Source organism: Protopterus annectens, chromosome 15.part0 (genome assembly GCF_019279795.1).
Source record: "Protopterus annectens isolate FY-2018-M chromosome 15.part0, PAN1.0, whole genome shotgun sequence".
Classification (NCBI taxonomy): domain Eukaryota; kingdom Metazoa; phylum Chordata; order Ceratodontiformes; family Protopteridae; genus Protopterus; species Protopterus annectens.
Window position 1 is genome coordinate 491,065,836 of NC_056749.1, and position 27,793 is coordinate 491,093,628.

At 44.4% G+C, this 27,793-nt stretch overlaps 1 protein-coding gene across 2 annotated transcripts in view; it reads left to right on the top strand.

Annotated features, from left to right (window-relative positions):
• Window positions 1-27,793, top strand: part of STAG2 (stromal antigen 2) — a 3,222,550-nt gene that overhangs the window by 236,800 nt on the left and 2,957,957 nt on the right. For both annotated transcript variants that reach the window (XM_044057319.1, XM_044057321.1), the window contains exon 3: window positions 25,518-25,649. In XM_044057319.1, coding sequence (XP_043913254.1) covers window positions 25,518-25,649 — 132 coding nt within the window. The remainder of the gene's footprint in view (window positions 1-25,517; window positions 25,650-27,793) is intronic.

The following is a 27,793-nucleotide window of genomic DNA, read 5'->3' on the forward strand; positions in this document are numbered from 1 at the left end:
TACCTACCATAAATGTAGATGTCCGATAGATATGCAACTGCAGTCAGGTTTTCTCTCCCTCCTACCCCTCTGTAATTCTCTTTTTTGGGTCCACTCCCCCTTTTTCAAATTAGCTGGGGATATCTGTTATGGTGTATCTGTTTATTACTGATGTCCTTCATGGATGCATCTGCAGTCATAACAACTGGGTTGTCCTGTCGTCAGGCAGCCCTTCAGTCGGCCGGATTCCAAAGTCCGGGTCCGGCTTCGGCTGATGTCGCACTTCACCCGACGTCATCTCTGTTGGTCTTAGGGTATAAAGGCATCAGCCGACGCCATTTTCCTAAGTCTTTCTTGCCGCGTGGCGCCCGAAGCAGAAGCTGTTCGCAAGTGCCGGTCGGTCGGATCCAGAGATTACTTCTACCGAATACTACTTCGAAGACTTCTAAAGCTAAGTACCCCGTTGGGGACCCTTTCTTGCCTCAGCCGATGTCAGAAAAAGTTAATTGTTTAACCTGTGGGAAACAAATACCTCATAAAGATTTCCACTCTTATTGTCTGCCTTGTTTAGGCCCAGCCCACGACGTAGCAGCCTGTTCGCCTGTGTTGCTCAACCGACGAACGCTTAGGCGTCGGTCGGAGTTTGCTGAACAGTTTTTCGGTTCTGATTTTGAATACATTATGCCGTCGGATCCTCCGACTACCCAATCTGCCAAAAAACGCAAAGATAAAGACCGACACTCGCGGTCCGCGGTTTCGGCCGAAACCATGGTTAAGCAAAACGCGAGTGTCTCGGTTTTGGCCGGAAACCAGAAAACTGATCAAAGTACAGCTGAATCTATCTCTACAACTGAGGCCCCTGCTACCACTCTTGAAACGGCCTCAGAAATTTTATCCACTACGGTGGTTGCCACTGACTTATCAGACACCATTCCCTTGGATGTCTCTACCCCAGCACGTGGTGCTGCTAGGCCTCCAGCAGCCATGTCCATTAAGGCCTTCGCCAGGGCTAAAGCAGCAAAGACTACTAAAACAGTGCCTGTTAAACCCCCTACAACCAGGCCCTCCTCTAGTTCTCAAATGCTTACTCTGGCAGAAGATTTAATTTCATTAATTAGAGGATCTCAATCTCACCCATACAGGGCCTCTCAGCCCCCAGAGAAGAGACCTAGGGCAGAGCCCCCTGAGCCAGTGTCCTCTGATGAGTCTGCCGATGAATCAGACATAACTGATCAGCCAGAGGCTCCTTTCTCCAATTTTGAAGACTCTGATGCTGAAGAATCCATTCCAGCTGCTTCCCCACCAGAAGAATTCTCCTTTGGGGAAACCTTACATGCCATGCGAGAGCAGTTCCAATGGCAGCAACAGGATTTTTCAGACTCCAGAAAAAGACTTAGGACCTTTCTGCACCTTCCACAGCACAGGCCCTTAGCTATACCTCCTTTTCTCTCTGTGGTGGATGATGCTTTCAATGACGTCTGCTCCGCACCAGATTCTTTACCTCCAGCCCCTGCCAAACCAGACAGATTTTACAGGGTGCCAGACACTCATCACCACCTTTACAAGGCCCCACTTGCAGACCCCAAAACTATATCCCAGGGTCCCAAGGCAGTAGCCGCGACCATAGCTAAAAACCCTATTCCTTCTGAAAGGGAAGCAAGGTCATTAGACAGATGGGGCAAAAAGGTCTACACTTCAGCTACTCTCTCAGCTAGAGCTTTAAATTGTCAGTTTCACATGATACAATACCAAGAGTTTATGCTTGATCAGTTAACTAAAAAGCTAACCACTGATGAATCTCTTGATAAGAAATATGTATTAGAAATGGTAAATAACATACATCAGGTTAGTAACCATTCCTTAAAATGTGGCTATGATGCACTGGAGGCTTCATTTAGATCAGCCATGACTGGCACAGTGATAAGAAGGCATGCATGGCTGAAGGAGCAAGCTTTACCGGATCATGTTAAAGCTAAGTTGCTAGATGCTCCTATGGATAAGACAAGTTTGTTTGGTACACCTGCCCAGCAGGTTATGAAGAAAATGGAAGAAAAGGCAAAATCTGTTCAAACGGTTAAAGATTTCTTGCAGGTTCAACGCCCAAGGTTTAGCAGGAACTGGCCTGCCAAAAATTGGTCCTTTCCTGACTCCACAAGATCTCAAAGGGGCAGGAATAGACGTTCCAGAGGCAGAAACCAATCCAGGGCAGGTGCCTACAGAGGACGATAGTGGCAAGGTAACAACAGAGGCACAGACACAACCTCTGCCACTACATCAACTCAACCACAGTGACTTAACCCTAAATCCGCCTACCAGGGAACAAATAGCAGCTCCTCTAGGCGGAAAATTAACCTTATTTTCAAAGAACTGGCACTATATAACAAAAGACAAGTGGATTTTACAAACCATAGATCAAGGTTACCGGTTCCACTTCCACACTTTACCAGTCAAAAGAGGAATGCCAAATCTACCTCCAAATCAAAAAACAGAGGCTCTACAACAGATAATGCAGTTAGCAAACATGAGAGCTGTGGAAAGAGTGCCAACAGCAGAGCAAGGAAAGGGGTTCTACTCCAGACTATTCCTAGTTCCAAGAAAGGGAAAAAAGTTGGAGACCAATTCTCGACCTGTCCACCTTAAATACATTCATCATTGTCCCAAAATTCAAAATGCTGACCCTACAGCAACTTCTTCCCATGCTGGGCAAGGAGTGTTGGCTGGTAACTCTAGATCTCAAGGAGGCATACCTGCACGTCCCCATTCGACCAATCTGCAGAAGATACCTCAGATTTCTTGCAGGATCAGAGCACTATCAATTCTCAGCATTGCCCTTTGGCTTATCTACTGCCCAGAGTATTCACAAAATGCCTGGCATCAGTAATCGCCATTGCAGACTACAGGGAATTCAAATTTACCCATACCTGGACGACTGCCTGCTACAAGGGGACAACAAAAGCAAGCTGACAACAGATTTACAAAGGGTCATTTACTTGCTGCAAGCACTGGGATACACAGTCAATCTACAAAAGTCAAGGCTGATACCATCCCAAACAAGGACATTCTTGGGCTGAATTGGACACAGTAAAACAGATGGCATTCCTAACTACAGAAAAACAAAAGAACTCCCTCTTTACTTCTTGGCACTAACAAAACTGAACAAGTTAACAGCAAGAAAAGTACTGCAGGCCTTGGGCTTCATGGCATCATGCATAATCTTGGTTCCACTTGCCAGACTACATATGAGAAAACTACAGTGGTACCTAAAGAATTTATGGTCCCAACACAGACACAGCCTAGAAACAGAAATCCCACTAATTCCATGCTTAAAACAGGAGTTCCTATGGTGGGCTCAGGCATGCCAGTCAAACCCAGGGCTACCCTTTCGCAGATGTCAAGCAAGCCAGACCATCACAACAGACGCTTCAGACCTAGGATGGGGGGCCCACATGCTGGACAAATGCGTGCAAGGATTGTGGACACATGATCAACTTCACCTGCACATCAACCTAAAAGAAATGCTGGCAGTAAAACTGGCAATCCAAAGGTTCAGACCATTTCTCAAAGAGGGCCAGTTGATAAGGACAGACAACACCACAGTCATGTGGTACATCAACAAACAGGGAGGCACTCATTCATACCCCCTATGCAGAATGACTTTGGAGCTGTGGACCCTGGCACTCAGCTACAACATCCAGTTACAGGCAATATTTGTACCGGGAAAAGAGAATACTCTAGCAGACATATTAAGCAGAACCACATCGGATGCCCACGAATGGAAGCTGCACCCGGACATCTTCAAGACCATCTCAAAGAAATGGGGAATGCCTCAGATAGATCTATTCGCATCACCTCTCAATCACCAGCTCAAAAAATTCTGCACAAGGACATTCCACCCACTAGCATGGAAAGTGTATTCGCTCTCCTTCAGCTGGAAAGGCCTAACAGCATATGCATTCCCACCTCTTCCCTTGATACACAAGGTATTACTAAAAATCAAGGAAGAACGCCCAAGGATAATCCTGATAGCTCCAAACTGGCCAAGACAACACTGGTACCCACTGCTGAGGAGCATGTCTCGGAACAATATGTGGCCAATACCCCTGATGCCTTTGATGTTAACTCAGAACAACTACAGCATCATACATCCAAACCTAAAAACGTTGCAACTGACTGCATGGAACATCACATAGCAGCAGCTATTCCAGAACTTTCCCAAAGAGTTAAAGACATTATTCTTGAAGCACGCAGACCTTCAACAAGAAGAAACTATGCTGGAAAATGGAAAAGGTTTGTCATTTGGAGTACTGAAAGAGGAAAAGATGTGTCAAACATAGATATGCCTAACATTCTGGAGTACCTAGCCGAACTTTTTCATTCAGGCCTGTCCTACTCCTCCATCAAGATACGTGCATCAGCTATTTCAGCAGAATACAGCTTTGATCCACCTGTTTTTTCACACCCTTTGCTCAGGCAGTTCCTCAGAGGAATCAACAATGTAAAACCTCCAAGGAAACCACCATTACCAGCTTGGGACTTAAACTTTGTGCTAGAAAAATTGACACTATCACCCTTTGAACCAGCAGCAACAGCAGACCTACAACACCTGTCATGGAAAACTGCTTTCCTACTGGCAATTACTTCAGCAAGGAGGGTTTCAGAACTACAGGCCTTAATGGCAGTGCAACCCTTCCTAATCTTCCACCAAGATAGTGTCCATGAGGACTAATCCTACATTTATGCCTAAGGTGGTATCCAGAGTGTCTTTAAACCAGGCAATCCACCTACCTACCTTCTTTCCCAACCCACAAAACAGAGGGAAAGAATATTGCATACCTTGGATGTACATAGACAGCTACGCTACTACTTGGACAGAACAAAAAGTAGCAGAAAGACTGACCAACTTTTTGTAGCCTATGCAACAGGAAGGGAAGGAAAAGCTATTTCCAAACAGACAATCTCCAAATGGATAGGAAATTGCATACGATTCTGTTACTCCTTCCATGGAAAACCAATTCCACAGAACATAAGACCTCATTCTACAAGGGCAACAGCCACTACCACAGCCTTCTTACGAGGAGTGGCAACCAAAGACATTATTGAGGCGGCTACTTGGACCTCCGTGCATACATTTGCCAAGCATTATAATTTGCCTCTATATTCCAGATCCCGAGCAGGGTTTGCCACTGCTGTACTGCAAGGGATCCTAAACACACCATAATCTAGTTTTATCCTCCTCCCCTTGTTGGCTATGGTATTCCACCCAGTTGTTATGACTGCAGATGCATCCATGAAGGACATAGTACAGTTTTGTACCTACCATAAATGTAGATGTCCGAACTGGATAGCATCTGCAGTCAGGATTACCCTCCTCCTTCCCTCTGTGGTACTCCAAGGGTGTTTACCCTCCTAATAGCTAGCTGGTGGGGGGGAGTCTTTTATGGTGTATTTGTTTGTATATATGTGCATACATGCTTATTTTTGTGTTTACCTCTATCTTTTTGGAAACATTGGCATCTATCTAAATTTTAGCCTTCAAGAGGGCTACTGGCATCTGGGGCAAGAAACACTGAGGAAAATGGCGTCGGCTGGTGCCTTTATACCCGAAGACCAACAGAGATGACGGGTGAAGTGCGACATCAGCCGAAGCCGGACCCGGACTTTGGAATCCGGCCGCCCGAAGGGCTGTCTGAGGCAGGGCAACCCATATGTCAGGACTGCAGTTGCATATCTATCGGACATCTACATTTATGGTAGGTACAAAACTGTACTTTTTGTGCTAGATTCAACCAACACACTATTAAGTGTCTGTTTGATTTTGCTTTTCATTACTTTGGCCGAAAATTCAATTATATAATGCCGTCGGAACAGCTGATGACTGGAGTTTCTAAACGCAAGGAAAAAGAGAAGGACAGGCATCCGAGATCCAAAACCGACGAGGCTTCCGCTAAGCCAGTTGCCAGTTCTCAGTAAGGCGCTTTCGCAGCCCCTGACGCCCGCTACCTTAGAGCCACAGGCCGCTGACTACTCCCACGTGGAGCCAGCTAGGCCTCTGGATAACTCAAGGTATTGGACACTTTGAAATCATTCCCTCAAATTGGTCCGGAGCAGCTGAGCAGGCATCGGCTATTGAGGGTGTTTTCAGACCTACACAGCTATATGTAAAGCCTACTTCAGTTTCAAAAGCAAAGACTAAAGCAGCTTTAAAGACAAAGAAACAAGTACAGCTTTCTCTTGGACAAACTTCTATGCTTAAGAAACAGATGCTCAAAATGGCCTAAGACCTTATTACATTGATCAGGGGTTCCCATCCTCCTCCTGACAAGAGGCCTAGGCAAGAGACAGACTATGACTCTTCAGATCAGGTTTCCATTTCCTCCGACTCCTCTTCTGTACAGGAATACTCTTCCTCCCTATGAGGATTCTGATGCTGAAGAATACATTCCTTCAGCCTCTCCTCTTGAGGATTATTCTTTTGGGGAAACCCTGCATACCATGAGGGAACACTTCCACTGGGAGAGCCAAGATTCAGAATCAAAGAAAAGGCTTGGAGATTTTCTTTTACTTCCTCAGCACAGGCCTCGTGCTATTCCTCCTGTGCTAGACATTGTAGATGTATTTTCAGAGTCCGGCCTTTCTCCAGACTCCTTACCTCCAGCTCCTGTTAAACCAGACAGAGATACTACAGGGATGTCCTTCATGGATGCATCTGCAGTCATAACAAATGGGTTGTCCTGTCGTCAGGCAGCCCTTCGGTCGGCCGGATTCCAAAGTCTGGGTCCGGCTTCGGCTGATGTCGCACTTCACCCGACGTCATCTCTGCTGGTCTTCGGATATAAAGGCATCAGCTGACGCCATTTTCCTCAGTCTTTCTTGCCGCGTGGCGCCCGAAGCAGAAGCTGTTCGCAAGTGCCGGTTGGTCAGATCCAGAGATTACTATTACCGAATACTACTTCGAAGACTTCTAAAAAGCTAAGTACCCCGTTGGGGACTCTTTCTTGCCTCAGCCGATGTCAGAAAAAGTCAATAACTGTTTAACTTGTGGGAAACAAATACCTCATAAAGATTTCCACTCTTTCTGTCTGCCTTGCTTAGGCCCAGACCACGACGTAGCAGCCTGTTCGGCCTGTGCTTCCTTCAACCGACGAACGCTTAGGCGTCGGTCGGAGTTTGCTGAACAGTTTTTCGGCTCAGATTTTGTGTACATTATGCCGTCGGATCCTCCGACTACCCAAATTGTTAAAAAACGCAAAGAAAAGACCGACACTCATGGGTCCGCGGTTTCGGCCGAAACCACGGTTAAGCAAGTCATGAGTGTCTCGGTTTCGGCCGAAACCGAGAAAACTGGTCAATCTTCAGCAGAATCCATGACTACTACTGAGGCTCCTGCTACCTTACTTGAATCGGCCTCAGAAATTTTGCCTACAACTGTGGTTCCTAGTGATTTATCAGACACCATCCCTTTGGATGTGTCTACCCCAGCACGTGGTGCTGCTAGGTCTCCTGCAGCCATGTCTATTAAGGCCTTTGCCAGGGCTAAAGCAGCCAAATCTGCTAAATCAGTGCCTGTTAAGCCCCCCTCACACAGGCCCACTTCAAGTTCACAAATGCTTACTCTGGCAGAAGATTTAATATCCTTAATTAGGGGATCCCAATCTCACCCAGACAGGGCCTCTCAGCCCCCAGAAAAGAGACCTAGAGCAGAGCCCCCCGAGCCAGTGTCCACTGATGATTCTGCGGATGACTCAGACATTACAGACCAGCCAGAGGCTCCTTTTTCTACTTATGAAGATTCCGATGCTGAAGAATCCATTCCAGCTGCCTCTCCACCAGAGGAATTTTCCTTTGGGGAAACCTTACATGCCATGAGAGAACAATTCCAATGGCAGGGACAAGATTTCTCAGATTCAAGAAAAAGGCTTAGGACCTTTCTGCACTTACCACAACATAGGCCCTTAGCTATACCTCCTGTACTGCCTGTTGTGGATGATGCATTTAATGATGTTTGCACTGCTCCTGATTCTTTACCTCCAGCCCCTGCCTAACCAGATAGATTTTACAGGGTGCCAGACACTCATCACCACCTATACAAGGCTCCACTTGCAGACCCCGAAACTATATCCCAGGGGCCTAAGGCAGTAGCCTCGACCACAGCAAAAAACCCTACTCCTTCTGAAAGGGAATCCAGGTCCTTAGAGAGATGGGGGAAAAAGTTTACACCTCTGCTACTCTCTCAGCTAGAGCTTTAAACTGTCAGTTTCATATGATCCAATACCAAGAGTTTATGCTTGATCAGTTAACTAAAAAACTGTCCTCTGATGAATCCTTAGATAAGAAATATGTATTAGAAATGGTGAATAACATCCAACAGGTTAGTAACCATTCCTTAAAATGTGGCTATGATGCACTGGAGGCTTCATCTAGATCAGCCATGACTGGCACAGTGATAAGAAGGCATGCATGGTTGAAAGAACAGGTCTTACCGGATCATGTTAAAGCAAAGCTATTAGATGCTCCTATGGATAAGGCCAGTCTATTTGGTACACCTGCCCAGCAAGTAATGAAGAAAATGGAAGAAAAGGCAAAATCTGTACAAAGATTTCTTACAGGTTCAGCCCCCAAGGTTTAGCAGGAACTGGCCTGCCAAAAATTGGTCCTTTCCTGACTCCACAAGATCCCAAAGGGGCAGGAATAGACGCTCTAGAGGCAGAAATCAATCCAGAGGAGGTGCCTACAGAGGACGACAGTGGCAAGGCAATAACCGAGGCACAGACACAACCACTGCCACTGCAACAGGACAATCACAGTGACTTGGCTCTGACACCGCCTACCAGGGAGCAAATAGCAGCACCTTTAGGCGGAAAGTTAGCCTTATTTTCGAAAAATTGGCACTATATCACAAAAGACAAGTGGATTTTGCAAACCATAGACCAAGGCTACCGGTTCCACTTCCACACCTTACCAGTAAAAAGAGGAATGCCAAACCTACCTCCAAATCAAAAAATAGAAGCTCTACAGCAGATAGCGGAATTATCAAAGATGAGAGCTGTTTAAAGAGTACCAATAACAGAACAGGGCAAAGGATTCTACTCCAGACTCTTCCTAGTACCAAGAAAAGAGAAAAGTTGGAGACCTATTCTCGACCTGTCCGTCTTAAACACATACATCATTGTCCCAAAATTCAAAATGCTGACCCTACAGCAACTTCTTCCCATGCTGGGCAAGGAGTGTTGGCTGGTAACTCTAGATCTCAAGGAGGCATACCTGCACGTCCCCATTCGACCAAATTGCAGAAGATACCTTAGATTTCTTGCAGGATCAGAGCATTATCAATTCTCAGCATTGCCCTTTGGCTTATCTACTGTGCCCAGAGTATTCACAAAATGCCTGGCATCAGTAATCGCTCACTGCAGACTACAGGGAATCCAAATTTATCCATACCTGGACGACTGCCTGTTACAAGCGGACAACAAAAGCAAGCTGACAACAGATTTACAAAGGGTCATTTACTTGCTACAAGCCCTGGGATACACAGTCAATTTACAAAAGTCAAGGCTGATACCATCCCAAACAAGAACATTTTTGGGCGCAGAATTGGACACAGTAAAACAAATGGCATTCCTAACTGCAGAAAAACAAAAAGAGCTCCCTCTTTACTTCTTGGCATTAACAAAGCAGAACAAACTAACAGCAAGAAAAGTTCTGCAGGCCTTGGGCTTCATGGCATCATGCATAATCTTGGTCCCACATGCCAGACTGCATATGAGAAAGCTACAGTGGTACCTAAAGAATTTATGGTCTCAGCACAGGCACAGCTTAGAAACAGAAATCCCACTAATCCCATGCCTAAAACAGGAGTTCCTATGGTGGGCTCAAGCATGCCAGTCAAACCCAGGCTTACCCTTCCACAACTTTCGAGCAAACCAAACCATCACAACGGACGCCTCAGACCTAGGATGGGGGGCGCACAAATGCATACAAGGATTGTGGACTCAAGACCAGCTGCACCTGCACATAAACCAAAAAGAAATGCTGGCAGTAAAACTGGCAATCCAAACATTCAGACCATTCCTCAAAGGCGGCCATTTGATGATAAGGACAGACAACACCACAGTCATGTGGTACATCAACAAACAGGGAGGCACTCATTCATACCCCCTATGCAGAATGACTTTGGACCTTTGGAATCTGGCTCTCAGCTACAACATCCAGTTACAGGCAATATTTGTGCCTGGAAAAGAGAACACCCTAGCAGACATGTTAAGCAGAACCACCTCGGATGCTCACGAATGAATGCTGCACCCGGACATCTTCAAGGCCATCACAAAGAAATGGGGAATGCCACAAATAGATCTATTCGCTTCCCCACTCAATCACCAGCTCAAAAAATTCTGCACAAGGACATTCCACCCACTTGCATGGAAGGTGGACTCTCTATCCTTCAGCTGGACAGGCCTGACAGCATATGCATTTCCACCTCTTCCCTTGATACACAAGGTACTACTGAAAATCAAAGAGGAACGTCCAAGGATAATCCTGATAGCTCCGAATTGGCCAAGACAACACTGGTACCCATTGCTGAGGAGCATGTCTCGGGAAAGAATGTGGTCAATACCCCTGATGCCTTTGATGTTAACTCAGAACAACTACAACATCATGCATCCAAACCTAAAAACCTTGCAACTGACTGCCTGGAACATCACATAGCAGCAACTAACCCAGACCTTTCACAAAGGGTTAAAGACATTATCCTTGAAGCCCGCAGACCTTAAACAAGAAGGAACTATGCAGGAAAATGGAAAAGGTTTGTCATTTGGAGTACTGAAAGAGGAAAAGATGTGTCGAACATAGATGTTGCTAACATTCTGGAGTACTTGGCAGAGCTTCTACATACAGGCCTGTCCTAATCCTCCATCAAGATACATGCATCAGCTATCTCAGCAGAATACAGCTTCGATCCACCTGTCTTTTCGCATCCTCTACTCAGGCAGTTCCTCAGAGGGATCAAGAATGTAAAACCTCCTAGGAAACCGCCATTACCAGCATGGGACTTGAACTTTGTGCTAGAAAAGTTGACACTCCCTCAGTTTGAACCAGCAGCAACAGCAGATCTGCAACACCTGTCATGGAAAACTGCTTTCCTACTGGCAATTACCTCAGCAAGGAGGGTTTCAGAACTACAGGCCTTAATGGCAGTGCAACCCTTCCTAATCTTCCATCAAGATAGGGTGTCCATGAGAACTAATCCTACATTTATGCCTAAGGTGGTATCCAGAGTGTCTTTAAACTAGGCAATCCACCTACCTACCTTCTTTCCAAATCCACAAAACAGGGGAGAAAGACTGCTGCATACCTTGGATGTACATAGACAGTTACGCTACTACCTGGACAGAACCAAAAGTAACAGAAAAACTGACCAGCTTTTAGTAGCCTATGCAACAGGAAGGGAAGGAAAAGCAATTTCCAAACAGACAATCTCCAAATGGATAGGAAATTGCGTAAGATTCTGTTACTCCTACCATGGAAAACCAATTCCACAGAACATAAGACCTCACTCTACAAGGGCTACAGCCACTACCACAGCTTTCTTACGAGGAGTGGCAACCAAGGACATTATTGAGGCGGCTACTTGGACCTCCGTGCATACATTTGCCAAGCATTATAATTTACCTCTATACTCTAGATCCCGAGCAGGGTTTGCCACTGCTGTACTTCAAGGGATCCTAACTACACCATAATTTTTCTTCCTCCACCCCTAGTTTGGCTATGGTATTCTACCCATTTGTTATGACTGCAGATGCATCCATGAAGGACATAGTACAGTTTTGTACCTACCATAAATGTAGATGTCCGAACTGGATAGCATCTGCAGTCAGGATTACCCACCCTCCTTCCCTCTGTGGTACTCCTAGGTATTTACCCTCCTAATAGCTAGCTGGGGAGTCTCTTATGGTGTATTTGTTTGTATATATGTACATACATGCTTATTTTTTGTGTTTGCCTTCTACTTTTTTGGAAACATTGGCATTTCTCCAAAATTTAGCCTTCCAAGAGGGCAACTGGCATCTGGGGCAAGAAACACTGAGGAAAATGGCGTCGGCTGATGCCTTTATACCCGAAGACCAGCAGAGATGACGTCGGGTGAAGTGCGACATCAGCCGAAGCCGGACCCAGACTTTGGAATCCGGCCGACCGAAGGGCTGCCTGACGACAGGACAACCCATTTGTTATGACTGCAGATGCTATCCAGTTCGGACATCTACATTTATGGTAGGTACAAAACTGTACTTTCCAGACTCACATAAATTTCTTTATAAAAACCCTGCTGCTGACCCAGAAACTATTTCTCAGGGTGCCAAAGGGGTTAAAGCCGCTACTGCAAAAAACCCTATCCCTTCTGACAGGGATTCAAGGGCACTAGACAGATGGGGGAGAAAGGTTTACACTTCTGCTACTTTGGCTGTGAGGGCTTTAAATTGTCGATTTCATATGATTAAATATCAGCGATACATAATGTTACTGTTAAAACAGAAAATGTTGTCCAATTCTGATTGTGCAGAAAATAAGGAAATGCAGGATTTATTGCATGCAACTGAACAAGTGGGAAAGCGTACATTGCAATGTGGTTTTGATTCTCTGGAGGACTCCTGCAGGGCCGCAGTTACAGATTCTGTCATTAGGAGGCATGCTTGGTTAAAGGAACAAAATCTACCTGACCATGTTAAAGCAAAATTATTAGATGCTCCATTACAGCATGATACTTTATTTGGTGTTAAAGCAGAAGAGGTTTTGAAGAAAATGGAGGACAAAGCGAAATCTATGCAAACAGTAAATGATTTTTTACATGTTCAGCCACCAAGATTTAACAGGAACTGGCCTACTAAGAATTGGTCCTTTCCAGTGTCGGACAGACCACAGAGGTAGATACAGACGTCCTAGAGGCAGATCCCAGCCCCAGGGCTCATACAGGCCTAAACAGTGGGGCACTTCTACCTCCAAAAGTGGATTAGACTAAGCACAGCCATACAGGAAACAGTCCCAATGACTTGCCTCTGCCAGCACCAAGCACTTACCTTCTTGCAGCCCCCTTAGGGGGGAAAACTAGCACTTTTATCTCAGAATTTGCACATGATCACCCAGGACAAATAGGTATTGAATATAGTGTCCCAGGGCTACAGGTTCCACTGTCACACCCTGCCAAAGGCAAAAGGTATGCCAAACCTGCCACACAATCTATGGGCAGAGGCACAAAAACAAGTGTTGTCCCTTTTGAACATAAGGGCCATTCAGCAAGTAACCACAGCAAGAGCAGGGACAAGGGTTTTATTCAAGACTTTTCTTGGTTCCCAGAAAGGACAAAGCCTGGAGACCAGTACTGGGCCTGTCTATTCTAAACACATTTCTGGACATTCCAAAATTCAAAATGTTAACTCTGCAGCAGCTTCTGCCCATGCTGGGCAAGATGGCTTGGCTTGTAACTTTGGACCTAAAAGAGGCATACCTACATATCCCAGTCAGACAATCTTGCAGAAGATGCCTCAGATTCATAGCTGGCTCAATGCACTACCAATTCTCTGCACTGCCCCTTTGGCTTATCTACTGCGCCCAGGGTCTTCACAAAATGCCTGGCACCAGTAATTGCATTTTGCAGATGGAGGAATTCAAATATATCCTTACTTGGATGACTGCCTTATACAAGTAGAGAACAAGGACACTGTACTAAAGCATCTGGCGTTCGTAAAAATATTATTAATTTGCCTAGGGTACACAGTAAATGAAAAGAAATCAAAACTAGTACCCTCTCAAGAGATAATATTCCTGGGTGCATGCTTAAATACAACTGCCCAGATGGCTTATCTCACGCCAGACAAACAAAGGCAACTAACTTCTTATTTCAAAATGTTGGCAACAAAGACCCAGTTATCTGCAAGAAAAATTCTGCAGGCTTTGGGCTTCATGGCATCCTGCATTCTGCTATTTCCATATGCCAGACTGCATATGAAGAAACTTCAATGGTACCTAAATAGTGTCTGGACTCTACATTGTCAAAGCCTGGAAGCATTAATTACCTTCATTCCTTGCCTGCAACAGGAGTTTCCATGGTGGGCACATGCCTGTCACCTCAACAAGGGTCAGCCATTCACTCTACCCACAACCAGGCAGTCAATAACAGATGCATCAGATTATGCCTGGGGAGCACACATGGCAGGAAAATGTATTCCGGGCACATGGTCCACAAGCCAAATGCAGCTACATATCAATCAAAAAGATATGTTAGATGTTCAGAATGCCCTGACCGCTTTCAAGGATCTACTCCATCCAGGACAACTACTGATAAGGATTGACAGTACTACAGTCATGTGGTACATAAACAAGCAGGGAGGCACACATTCCTACCCCCTCTGCAGACAAGACATTAACTTTGTGGGACACAGCATTGACTTATCAAGTACACCTGCAAGCACAATTCCTGCCAGGAAGAAACAAAACTCTGGCAGACGAACTAAGCAGAAACCTCACAGATCCCCTTGAGTGGAAACTGGATCCACAAGTCTTCAGTATGATAAAGGAATGGGGATGCCCAGACATAGATCTGTCTGCCTCCCCTCACAACTGCCAACTACAGAAATTCTGCACAAGGACTTATCACAAGCAAGCATGGAAAGTGGATGCTCTGTCATTCAGCTGGAAAAGTCTAACAGTATATGCCTTTCCTCCTCTGCCTCTCCTCCCCAAGGTACTCATAAAGGTCAGACAGGAGAAGCCAAGAATGAATCTGTTTGCCCCAGATAGGCCACGCCAGCAGTGGTACCCAGTCCTAAAAAGTTTGTCTCAAGGCCCAGCCTGGACATTGCCTCTAATTCCTCACTTACTGACCCAGTGAAACAATCAGATTCTGCACAGCCAACTCGGGACCTTAAATCTGGCAGCATGGCAGATAATGTAACCATTCAAAACACACCTCTCTAAAGCAGTGATGGATGTTATTTTGGGGGCCAGGAGGCCCAGTACCAGAAAATCTTATGCAGAAAAATGGAAAAGATTCTGTGCTTGGAACCAGGCACAAGTAATTGACACATCTGTACCAAATATTCCTCAGATTTTACAATACCTAACTGAGATGCTGGACAAAGGCCTATCCTTTTCATCAATTAAAATTCATGTCTCTGCCATTTCAGCTCATTACAATACGGAACCTCCTATTTTTTCCCCATCCATTGCTAAGGCAGTACCTCAGAGGGGCCAAAAACATAAGACCTCCAAGGAGAGCCCCAGTACCTGCATGGGACCTCAATTATGTCTTGGAAAAACTCACTGCCACCTTTTGAACCAGCCAATACAGCTGATATAAAGTTTTTATCTTGGAAAACAGCTCTGCTCCTAGCAATAACCTCTGCAAGACTAGTTTCACTCATGGATGTGGAACCTTACATCATTTTCCATCCAGACAGGGTTTCTCTAAGGACGAACCCAACATTTATGCCTAAGGTAGTGTCCAGTGTGGCCCTTAACCAAACCATTCATTTGCCTACCTTTTATCCAAACCCACAGAATAAGGGTGAGAGACTTTTGCATTCTTTGGACATACACAGACAACTACGCTTCTACTTGGACAGAACAAAAGCTTTCAGAAAAACTGAGCAACTTTTAGTGGCATATGCTGTAGGATCTCAAGGAAAACCTATCTCAAAACAGACTATTTCAAAATGGATAGGCCACTGCATTCGTTTCTGCTACTCACAACATGGCAAATCAGTGCCCAAGGGCATTAGGCCTCATTCTACCAGGGCAGCAGCCACTTCAGCAGCCTTTCTCAGAGGAGTATCAACCAAAGACATTTTAGAGGCTGCAACTTGGAGTTCAGTGCACACTTTTACAAAGCACTACGTTTTACCTCTGTACTCTAATTCCAGAGCAGGCTTTGCCACTGCAGTTCTGCAGGGCCTTATAGCCTCTCCTAATCCTATTTAGGCCCAGCCACCCAACCTCAGCTTTGGGATTCAACCCAAAAGTAATGACTGCAACAGTGAAACACGATGAACATAGTACAGTTGTGTACCTACCATAAATGTAGATGTTCCAGTGTATTCACTATTGCAGTCCAGGTTACCCACCCACCATCCCCCTTTTCTTTGCTGGGACTTACCTATACTTCTCTATCTTATACAACCTATGTGGTGTATTTGCTTGTAGATGAAGGAAATGCTTATTTTACTGCATGCATAATTATTGGCATAATTTTTTTAGCCTACCATTTTGAGGGCACCTGACATCTGGGGCAAGAAAAACTGAAGAAAATGGTGTCTGCTGCATCTTTTATACACCTGGCGCACTGACGTCAGGGAAGAGGCGACAGTAACCGATGCCAGACCTAGACTTTGGAATTCAGGCCGACTGCGGGTAGCCTGCCAGCAGGATAACCCAAGAGTAATGACTGCAACAGTGAATACACTCTAACATCTACATTTATGGTAGGTACACAACTGTACTTTTCCCTTTTTCTGGCCTGATTTGAGTGCTCGATCCTGATGTAGTCATACTCTTTAAATCGTCCAGAATGCTTCACTGGACTATTTAGACCCTCATATTAACTGCTTGGTTTCCCCACTTCCTGTGATTAGTCGGGTCAAGCTTTCTTGCCCTTTAGTCTGTATGTATACTTCTTCCCAAAGACTGTCTACAAGAAAAATTTAAGAGCAAGTGAACAAGATTTTGTATGTGGGCTTTTTATAGGAATTTGGACACCTTTTTGGCCCTTGTCCCAGCTGTCTTAGACTTTCTAGTATCTGTTTCATAGTGGGGGCAATTAAGGTCCAATTAAAGGCTATCTCAAATTTTCATGTTGCAGAAGATCTTTTGATCTTAACTACTTAGATTATCCTGTGCTTCCCTGAGGTGTCATTTCTTAGTCTTTCCCTTAAAGATCCTACTCCTCCTTGGGGTGTGGCCATTTTGCCGCAATTTTTAACCCAACCACTGTTTTGAAGCTGTTGCCAAGGTTTACATCAAATTATTGACTTGGAGCCCACTTTTTGGTGGCAGTTCAGCTCTGAGTATTGGGTCTGCATGCCTTGTCCTGCAAGCCTCTTTATATTTTCTACAAGGCTATGGTATTCCTGTGAAACAGTCCATCTTTAATCGCAAGTGTAACTATGAAGACCTCACTGAACCAATGTATAAACCTGCTGGTTTTCTTTCCATGCTTTTTCAGGGAAGGAGACTATGCTTCACTTGTTGGATGTGTATCCTTTGTACATAAACCTTCAAGAAAACAGATTTGTCTCCTTTGCTTAAAAGTGAGGGGCCAAGGAGTTTCAAAAAAATACCTTCAGCAAGATGTTACACTGCATCTCAATCTGTAAAAAAAAAAAAAAAAAAAAAAAAAAAGCCCTGACATTACTTATGCCAACGTTCATTCAACTAGATGTCTCAACTTCCTCTGCCTTCTTTAGGGGCCTCCATTGGTATTTGTGCTGCTGCCACTTTGCCCAAGGTTCACGCATTTATTTTTAATTAAGCAGGGTTTGCTCTTAGGAATAGGGTGGCTTTTTGTTCAGCCATCCTTCAGAACATACTTGAAGATCACCCCAAGAGCTAGGTAGCTGGGGATTCTGCCCAATCAGGGAATGAGTGGAAAAGACATCAGGTGCGACAGGTGTGTACTTAACATAGCAGTAGATCTGTCTGTATTTCAACACTTCCTCAACTTCCTTTCCTTCCACTTTTTTGGAAGATTTTCTCTCTGGCTTCTGCTAGGACACTAATATGTTATCTGAGCAATATCCTATGCTATTTTAGCTCCAGAGCAAAACCTTTTTTCCCCAGTTCTTGTGTTTTGCAGTGTTTTTCATGTCTTCCAATGTTTTCTCCTCTGTCTAGGGATTGCGGGTAAACTCTACTTAAGATAATGTTGAGGATCGGAGGGAATTATGACTTGGGGAAAGAGCCTGAGCTGCGGATAAATCCAGTGTGTTTGAAGTTGATTAAGGGTCTGACCTGAAAATCCCATCTGCTGATGTATGGAAACAAACAACACAGATCTATCATTATGGTAAGTACACAAGTTTAATTTCTCTTCTTTTGGAAATGTCCAGGGGCAGTTACCTTGCTTTACTCACTGATTGGATCTACTCGCACAAGAACAAGAGTGTTTTGATGCACCCTGACCCTCATCTTTAGTTGTCTGCTTGGGTTATAGATTTGTAATTCTTTCTAGCCTCCTGTTTAATGTGGACATGCAGCAGGTAGTCATGGATTCAAGAAAGCCTACTGCTTGAAAATCATACATTTGCAAATGGAAAAAGGTTTTGTAGTTTTTGCCATCAACATAGCCATCACCCAGTCAGGGCTAGTTCTTTGGTTCATAGGTTGGTACTAGGCTATCGGCCCTAGGGCCTATACAAGCCTATCCATAACAATTCCCTGGCTATTTCTATACTGTTTACTTCCCTGGACCCCTGTCTTGCAGGGCAACTGATGTAATTCCAGGGGTGAATTTCCTATCTCCCATCCATTCTTTAAGTTTCCTTTTGAGGAGGCCTAAAGAGGCGCTCTGTTTGACATTTAAGGGTAGTCTATTCCAGAGTCTGGGAGTCTCTGGGTCAGGAACCTATCCCTCCAACATGTTTTATTCGTTGTGATGACAAGGTTTAGATCCCTGGAGCGTGTGGCTCTGAGGGATTGTGATTTCTTTGTGTAGCATGTCCAACAGCTCTGGGTTTGATCATGGCCTTGTATGTTGAGCAGAGATCACCTCTAAGTAGACTATATGCGACAAAGCATAGCTGCAGTTTTTTTTAGACTGTCATAGGGCATTTGGTTAGGCCTGTGATTCTTTTAGGGAGGTATTTCTGCGGCCTTTCCAGTTGTTGCAGATGTCTTGAGAGATTCATACCAAACAGGGCGTTATATTCTGTAATGGGTCTAATGAGAGATGAGTGCAGTGGGGCAATGACCTCCTTTTTTCTGGATGAAAAGCCTTTAGTGATGAGGTGTGCCACATAGGATTTCCTGACTGTTGTGGCGGTGTGGTTATCCAAGGTGAGACCACTTGTCCGGTGTCCCTAAGTCTTTTACCACACTTTCGGTGTGTAGTGTACTGCCACGTATGTGGTAATTCACGGGTACGTGTTTTTTCCCAAAGGGGATAACTGTACATTTTTTGGCATTGAGTTTGAGCCCATGGCTCTAGCACCAACATCTGTTTCTGTAAGCCCCTTTTGTAGAATATCCTCAACATTTGGGGATTCAATAATGGCTCCCAGTTTGCAGTCATCTGCGAACTTTATCCAGAGTCCCTTAGTGTTGGCCTGTACTTCAGAGAAGTAGATGCCAAACGAGTGGTCCCAGGACTGAACCCTGATGTACTCCACTTGTCTGGAGCTGGATTTGGAGTCTGCTACTTTTACAGTGTGGGTTCTGTCAGTAAGCCAGTTGGCAACCCATAGAGTGATGTAGGGATTAATACCTAGCTTATTAAGTTTATCTATGATTCCAGAGTGGGGGATTGTGTCGAAGGCCCTAACGAGGTCCATATAGGCTGTGTGGATAATCTTACCCCTCGTCCACAGCTCTGGAGACTGATTTGAAGAAGTCAGTCAAGTTTAGGAGAGGAGTTTGGCCCTTCACGAACCCAAACTGGGTGGGGTCCAGTGTTTGAGGGTTGCCTTTGTCTTTGTTTATAAGTTCGATGATAATACATTCCATGGCCTTGCAAATCAGGCTCGTGAGACTGATGGGGCAGTAGTTCCCAGGATCCAAGGTGGATCCCCCCTTGTGGAGTGGGATAACTACAGCTGTGCGCCACTCAGTGGGCACAAAGCCTGAGGTGGAGGGTATGATTAAACTTGACACTTAGTGAGGTGCCAGTTAATTTTGTAATTCATGTAGTACACAGCCCGGGTGTCATCTGGTCTCATGGATGCTGTACTCAGCTTTGGAGAGTGCAATTTTTACCTGTATGGCCATTGTTACCGCAATTTGGCAATGTTTTGTAATTGAGATGGGCCCTTTAAGGGGTGAAGTTGGCACTGAATCAATCTGCCTGGATATTGGCAATATCTTTGGGATCAGTATATTTAACGCCATTCTGTTTAGCTCAGAGCACAACTGAGCATTGCCATTTAGATTCTTGACATAGCTGTAGAATACCTTGTGGTTGTCTTTGGAATTTTTGGGAATTTTATTTTTGTAAGTAGGCTTGGAGGTTTTTGAGGGATCTCGGCTTCTTACTGAGGCTGATAAGGTTTTGCATCCTGGGATTTTCCTCTTTTCTTTAACAGCTTCTTCCTTTTGTTGGAAAGTTTGTTTATGGCAGGGGACCACCAGATTGGCTTCATTTTTTTGGAGGAGAGCATCTTGGTTCTGTTTGGGATGGCACGATTCATGCACAAGTGGATGTGCTCGTACGGTGCCTTGTGTAGGATTTAGCAGTTGAACTTTCAGTTCCTGTCTGCATGGTTTGTCACTTCTGACTTGAGTAGCATGAAATTGGCTTTGGAGAAGTTTTTTATGGAGGTTTCCTTACTGGGGGGTGGGGGAGAGATGTGGATGTCAAGGTTGATTAGCTTATGGTCAGACCTGACCAACGAGGGGTTGAGCATAGATGTGGAGAATCGATTTCCCATGTTGGTAATGACCAGGTGTAGGATATTAGAGCCTCTGGTGGGACTATGGATTAGTTGATCCAGGGCATTGGAATTCATGAATTCCAAGAACTGTTGGGCAAAGGTGTTGGTACATGAGTAGTTTTCCCAGTTAATGGCAGGGTGGTTGAAATCGCCCAGTATTAGGGGGTTTGGTTGTGTTAATATTGTCCAGTACGTTTAGAAAGGTGTAGTGAGAAACTTGGGGCATGGTGGGGGATTTGTAGCAAACTACAGTTTGGATTGCAGTCTTACCTAGTGTTAGTTTCACCCAGAGAATTTCAGACTCATTGTGTTGGGCAACTAGCCTAGTCGTGTGAATATTGACACTCCTCCACCTTTAATGTTTCGGTCCTGGTTTGGCAGCTGAAGTGTGGTAAGAGTTGTAGCCTGGTATTGCAGGGGTGCTCCCTGGAGCCTTGAACCAGGTTTCAGTTACTGCACAGATATCTGTTCTCCATTTTTAGGAGTGCCTCGAGTGGTGGTGTTGAGCTATGTGACACTTTGGTTGTGATTGGTGTTTGTTTGCATTTCAGCTTTGGAGGTCTTTGTTTCTTGGGCAGGTTACTGTTTAAGGGCCTCCGCATATGAGGGTTTAGAGTTGCTATGTGGGGGTGTTGATAGCTATGTGAGGGTGTTGGTGGTGTGGGTTTAGAAGGGCTTTGTGTTGCTTGAGGTGTAGTGCAGGTGTTAACCTTCCCCTCTTGACTGTCTGGCACAATCTTGGGTGGAGAGAGTTTTGCTTCGTTTGTCTATGTAAGTGCATCTCTCGCAGGTTGTAGTGTTGGGTGGTAGGAGGAGAGGGTTGTCTGTGTACATGAAGCAATTGCTGCATTGCACCAGTATGCCCAGATTCATAAAGTGGACAGGAGAAATCACTGGAACTGACAATACGACATGCCTAGTTTGGTACTTTTTTTTTGTAACGTACAAGAGCTGTTTTCCCTTACCTTACAAGGTACTTTGCAATTATAGGCTGTTTACTGCCTGTGATTAATTACTCCTTATTAAGGAGAGTTGAGTGTTTGTATCAGTTTACAGCTTCCTAGTGCTTTCCAGCAGGTTTTAGCACAAGTGCTGGTCACAGGGATGCTTAAAGGCAAGATAAAAAAAAAGTGTTTATCCTAAACACTGCAGTGTGCACAAGAGGAGTTAGATGGGAAGGTAGGTAACTTCAGTTTTACCTGTCTAAAATGTTAAGTTTCTCACTGTTTTTAAAACCGCAAGATAGACTGAAAGGGTGTGGTCACTTTTGTGTTCTGGTACTATGGAATACCATAGGATGGCCAATAAATTTAAATAGTTGAAGGGGAGTGATTTCACAAAATGATAATTTTGGGCTTACTCACACAGGCCAGTAAAAGCAGAGAGGAAATGAGATATATGGTCAAATTAACCTAAGGGGCAGGCAACTAGAAAGACAGTGGTGTTAAAGAACACATCAGTAACCGGGTGGGAGTGTGATGAAAAATGTTCTGCCTGACTCAAGAGACAGAGCTGTGGTCTTTTTTCAAGTTTTAATATGCTGTTAAAAGCAGAATGAGTAAAACACAAGGTAAAGAAAACCAATCACATTAGTCAAAGCAGAAAAAGGCAATAAAGTAATACAAAATATAACAATTAAAAAGCAAACTAATCTTGGCTTTACAACAGTGTCGCAGAGTCTGGGTGAGCCTTTCTAGTAAAGCTAACTTTTTTGTGGTTTTACATTTGCGAGAGTTACTGTCTTATGGCCTGTCTTACTCCTTTGTCAGTGTTCATTTATTGGCCATTTCAGCATGTCTGCCCATGGATCCTCTTTCAGTGCATTCTCGTATCAAATGTTTTTGAAAGGGTTTTTTGCTTGAGGACTCCCAAGAAAACTGGTGGCTCCTCCTTGGGATCTTTATTTTGTGTTACAGAAGCTAACACTTGCTCTATTTGAATCCGCTAACCTCGTTGACTTAGACGTTCTTTACATGGAAGACATTTTTACTAATTCCTCTGACCTGTGCAACAAGGGTATACGAGCTGAAAGCTCTCATGGTGAGTCAGTCCCATCTCATTTTCCACAGGGGCAGGGTTTCTTTAAAAACTAATTGACCATCTTCCCATTTTCCTTCCTGAACCTGAAATTGTGGGAGAAAGGGGTACTGCATACCTTTGATGTCCACAGACACCTTGGGTACTTTTACAGAAAAAAAATCTTTTACATCTTCAGATCACCTTTTCATTTATTGTGTAACATAAGAAAGCGCAACCTGTGTCAGACCGTTTTCAAACGGTTGTATATGGCTATTACCTTAAGCTCAACACAACAAAATTATTTCAGGCAGGGACAATGGCCACTCAACCAGGTCCTTAGCTTCACTTATGGCTTTTTGGAAAGGGCTCGATTCCAGAAGTATTCTAGAAGCTGCAACTTGGTCCTGTGTATGTACTTTGACAATGCACTGTTTGATTCTTTTTATAAGTTTAGATCAGGCTTTGTTAGGACAATTTTCCAAAGGTTTCTATACCTATAACCTATATGCCTTTCAAATGTAAACTGTAGAACTCTACTGATACCACTAAGGCCACTGCAGCAGTGATCTATGATTAATATAGTACAGGGTTTATCAGTAAACTTTACCATGATTACCCTTGGCAGACGTTGCCATCCAAAAGAAAAGAACTAGGCATTAAATGTCTTACTGAAGAGCCATCTAGAAGGTTGCACCAGAACAGGTTGGGAGAGACTGCTCCTAAAGAAAATTAAGACTCTTGGGCATGTTACAGATTTCAAGGCCTTAGTCATCCACGTTGTGGAAGAAAATTTTTGTAAGCTGTTTTATGTTAATTTGAGCTTCATAATAGGACAGCATTAGGTTGTTAGGCTGAAATATACAGTGGATATAAAAAGTGTACACACGCCTGTTAAAATGCCAGGTTTTTGTGATGAGACCACAATAAATCATTTAAAAACTTTTCCCACCTTTAATTTGACCCAATAGAAAAATGAATCTGTTGGGGGGAAAATAAAATACAATAAGCTGGTTGCATAAGTGTGCACACCCTTAAACTAACACTTTGTTGAAGCACCTTTTGATTTCATTACAGCATTGTCATCTTGGGTAGGAGTCTATCAGCATGGCGTATCTTGGCATTATTTGCTCACTCTTCCTTGCAAAAGTGCTCCAAATCTGTCAAATTGCGAGGGCATCTCTTGTGCACAGCCCTCTTCAGGTCACCCCACAGATTTTTTTTTGGATTTAGGTCTGGGTTGTAGCTGGGCCATTCCAAAACTTGAATTTTCTTCTGGTGAAGCCATTCTTTTCTTGATTTGAATGTATGCTTGGGGGTCATTGTAGTGTTGAAAAGTGAAATTCTTCTTTAGCTTTCTAGTAGACGCCTGAAGGTTTTGGGCCAAATGTGACTTGTATTTGGAACTGTTCATAATTCCTTCCACCTTGACTTAAAGCCCCAGTTCCAGCTGAAGAAAACCAACCCCAATGCATGATACTGCTACCATCATGCTTCACCATGGAGATGGTGTTCTTTTGATGATGCGAAGCGTTTTTGCACCAAACCCACCTTTTGGAATTGTGGCCAGAAAGTTCAACCTTGGTCTCATCAGACCAGAACACATTTTCCCACATGCTTTTGGGAGACTTTATGTATTGTTTTACAAACTTTAGCTGGGCCTGGATATTTTTCTGTGTAAGAAAAGGCTTCCGTCTTGCAATCCTTAACCCATAGGCCAGACATATGGAGAATTCGGGAGATTGTTCTCATGTAGTACACATCCAGTGTGTGTGTGTGTGTGTGTGTGTGTGTGTGTGTCTTTCGGCTTTTCCTGGTTAGGGGTTGCCACAGCGGAACTGTGGTCCGCTAATGATTGGCAGTAGAGTTTTACGTGCTGGCTTGCCGGGCCTAATGCACAACCTTCAACGAAGGAACGCCCATTCACGCATGTCGTCACACAGTCGACTCTGAGAATCGAACGGGTAACGTCTAACTGTGAGGCGACAACGCTACCGCAACACAACCACCGCAGTATGTAGTAAACAGCCAGTACTTGCCAGAAATTCCTGCAGCTCCTTCAGTGTTGATGTAGGTCTCTTGGCAGCCTCCCTGACCAGTTTTTGTCTTGTCTTCAATTTTGGAGGGTTGTCCAGTTCATTGCAACGTCACTGTTGTCCCATAGTTTCTCCGCTTTTTGACTGTCTTAACTGGGTTCCATGGTATGTCCAATGCTCTGAAAATTTTTTGCACCCTTTTCCTGACTGATACATTTCAACAGTGAGATCCCTTTGATGCTATGTAAGCTCTGTGAACCTTGGCTTTTGCAGTAGCAGGCAACTGAGTCAGGAAAATCCTACTAGCTGAACTTTATTTCAGGTTAATCAGTCTATTTAATTGATGGCAGATGTGTACCCAAGAAGACTGAATGCTGTAATTAAATCAAAAGGTGCTTCAGCAAAGTAATATTTAAGGGTGTGCGCACGTATGCAACCAGCTTATTGTATATATTTTTATATTTTTCCCCCAACAGATTTGTTTTTCATTTGAGTTGTACAAGTTATAGGTCACATTAAAGGTTGGAAAAAATTTGAAATGATTTATTGTGGTCTCATGTTTTTATATCAGAAAAACCTGGCATTTTAACATGGGTATGTACACTACTTATATCCACTGCAAGTCATTTTCATGGTATTTAAGTGGTGTACAATCATTGTATATTTACAGGTATTGCATGTGTCATGCCAACTCTGTGTGCACATTAGAATTTTAAAAGTATAGATGTTATTGAAGAGGGGTGAAACTTAAGTTCTTAAGTCTGCAATTTGAAAGAGAGGCTTTGATTAAAAGGTTGATGCTTATTGTTATATTTAATGGTTTAAGTATGTGTATTTTAATTAATGTTTGTCTAATTAGACAGGTAAAAAAGGAAAAAAAGAGAGGGGTATTCTTGGAGGCTTTGGTCGCATGAATGGCCATCATCAGCAGAATGGAGTGGAAAACATGATGTTGTTTGAAGTTGTCAAAATGGGCAAAAGTGCTATGCAGGTAAAATGTTCAGTTGCATTATTTGAAGTAAAATTGTTAAGTAGTACTTCAGTTTTAAATGTGGAGTAATACATGTAGTTTTGTTAGTAAAGTGAAAATTGCCACTTTTTCAAGTCTTAAATTTGAAGTTTTACAAGGTAACAGTCATATCAATTGCATCTATCTCCATTTGAAACATTGCAGTTAATTTGTTGGATGTCAAGTGTAGGGGCACATTATGAGATACTAGATAAATTCTGATTCTGTATTTGTAGATCTGCAGCATGTTGCAATATTTTTTACCACTTTGACCCCACTGCCCATTGATTATTCCTCTCTGTGGTTACCTACTTATTCGTTCCCCATCACTTGGGTGATGGCTGACTGGGAGGAGCAGTCATTCAGACCACCATCAGTGTTGATTTGAGGATTTTTTTCCCCCAACCTTAACCTCACACACCTGGTGAGACATGTGGGAGAGACGTGCAGTGGACTGTGTGGAGGGTGTTCTGTTAAGTAGCCACCTCCTCCTGTCCAGTAGCCATAGTTCCTTTGTTTTTGTGCAGGGAAATTTCCCTGCCCAGTGTGCCTCCAGAATGAGTGCAGCTGCTTGTAAGAAGAGGTAAGAGGGCTACACTCGGTCCTTCACCTCCCCTGGCAGTATCTTCCAGTACTTCGTCTGCTGATCAAATCCTGGTGGTCTGGGTTGCAGTTGTGGTTCATTTTCTGTGTGCCACAGAGCCAGACAGCACATTGCCAATATTAAACGCCTTCTATCAGAAAAAACAGCCGAGCGTTTCAAAACTAAATTTTCTGAATGAAGAGTTAACTTGAAATCTTCAAGGAGAGTTGCTAGTACTGTATTGGTATCTGAGGGATGTCCTTCAAGAATGCAACTGCAGTCCTGACATATGGGTTGTCCTGCCTCAGGCAGCCCTTCGGTCGGCCGGATTCCAAAGTCTAGGTCCGGCGTCGGCTGATGTTGCCTCCTCCCCGACGTCAGAGCGGCTGGAGTATAAAGGCATCCGCCGATGCCATCTTCTTCAGTCTTTCTTGCTGCGCGGTGCCCGAAGCAGAAGCAGTTCGCAAGTGCCGGTCGGTCAGCTCCTGTGTTTTCAGTTACCGAAGTCATCTAAAAGCGAAGTACCCCGTTGGGGAACATTTTTTCTTGCCTCAGCCGATGTCAGAAAAAATTGAAAAAGTTAATAATTGTTTGTCTTGTGGTAAACAAATACCTTATAAGGACTTCTATTCTTACTGCCTCCCTTGCCTGGGCCCAGACCACGACGTCTCGGCCTGTGCTGCCTGTGCTTGCTTTAATAAGCGCACACTCAGGCGCCGGGCAGAATTTGCCGAAGGCCTTTTTGGCGAATCTTTTCGCTTATATCATGCCGTTGGAAAAACCGACAGCACAATCTACCAAAAAACGCAAGGACCGGGACTGACATCATCGGCCCGCGTCGTCCACCGATACCACGCCTAAGCCCTCCGCGAGTGCATCGGTCCCTTTGGAAGCGGTAATTCAACCGCCCCAGGCCGACGACACCGCTTTAACGCGTTCTTCGGTCCTGGAGATTTCAACGGTGCCCGTTGTTGATTTTCCTCCAGAAACCGAAGCTCTAGATTTACCCGACACCATTCCTGTGGACAAGGTTACCCCTGCACGTGGGGCAGCCAGGCCTCCGGTATCCATGTCCATCAAGGCCTTTGCACGTGCTAAGGCTGCCAGGCCAAGGCCCATCCTAAATCTACTTCTCAGGGCCCCTCTTCTGATAGACAGATCATGACTCTTGCTGCAGATCTAATCTCTCTTACCAGGGGTTCTCAGCCGCCTGCAGATAAAAGGCCTAGAACTGAGCAGACAAGACACCCTGTCTTCAGATGAAGTCTCTGGGGATTCAGAGCCCTCAGATACCCAGGAAGAATCCTTCCAGGCCTATGAGGACTCAGATGCTGAGGGTTCAATTCCCTCTGCCTCCCCTCCAGAGGATATTTCTTTTGGTGAAGTTCTCCACTCCATGAGAGAACATTTTCAGTGGCAGGGTCAGGAATTCTCTGACTCCAGGAAAAGGCTACGTACCTTCCTTAAGCTACCCCAACACAGACCTTTAGCTATTCCTCCAGTGTTGGATGTCCTTGTTGATGTATACTCAGACTCCAGTGCT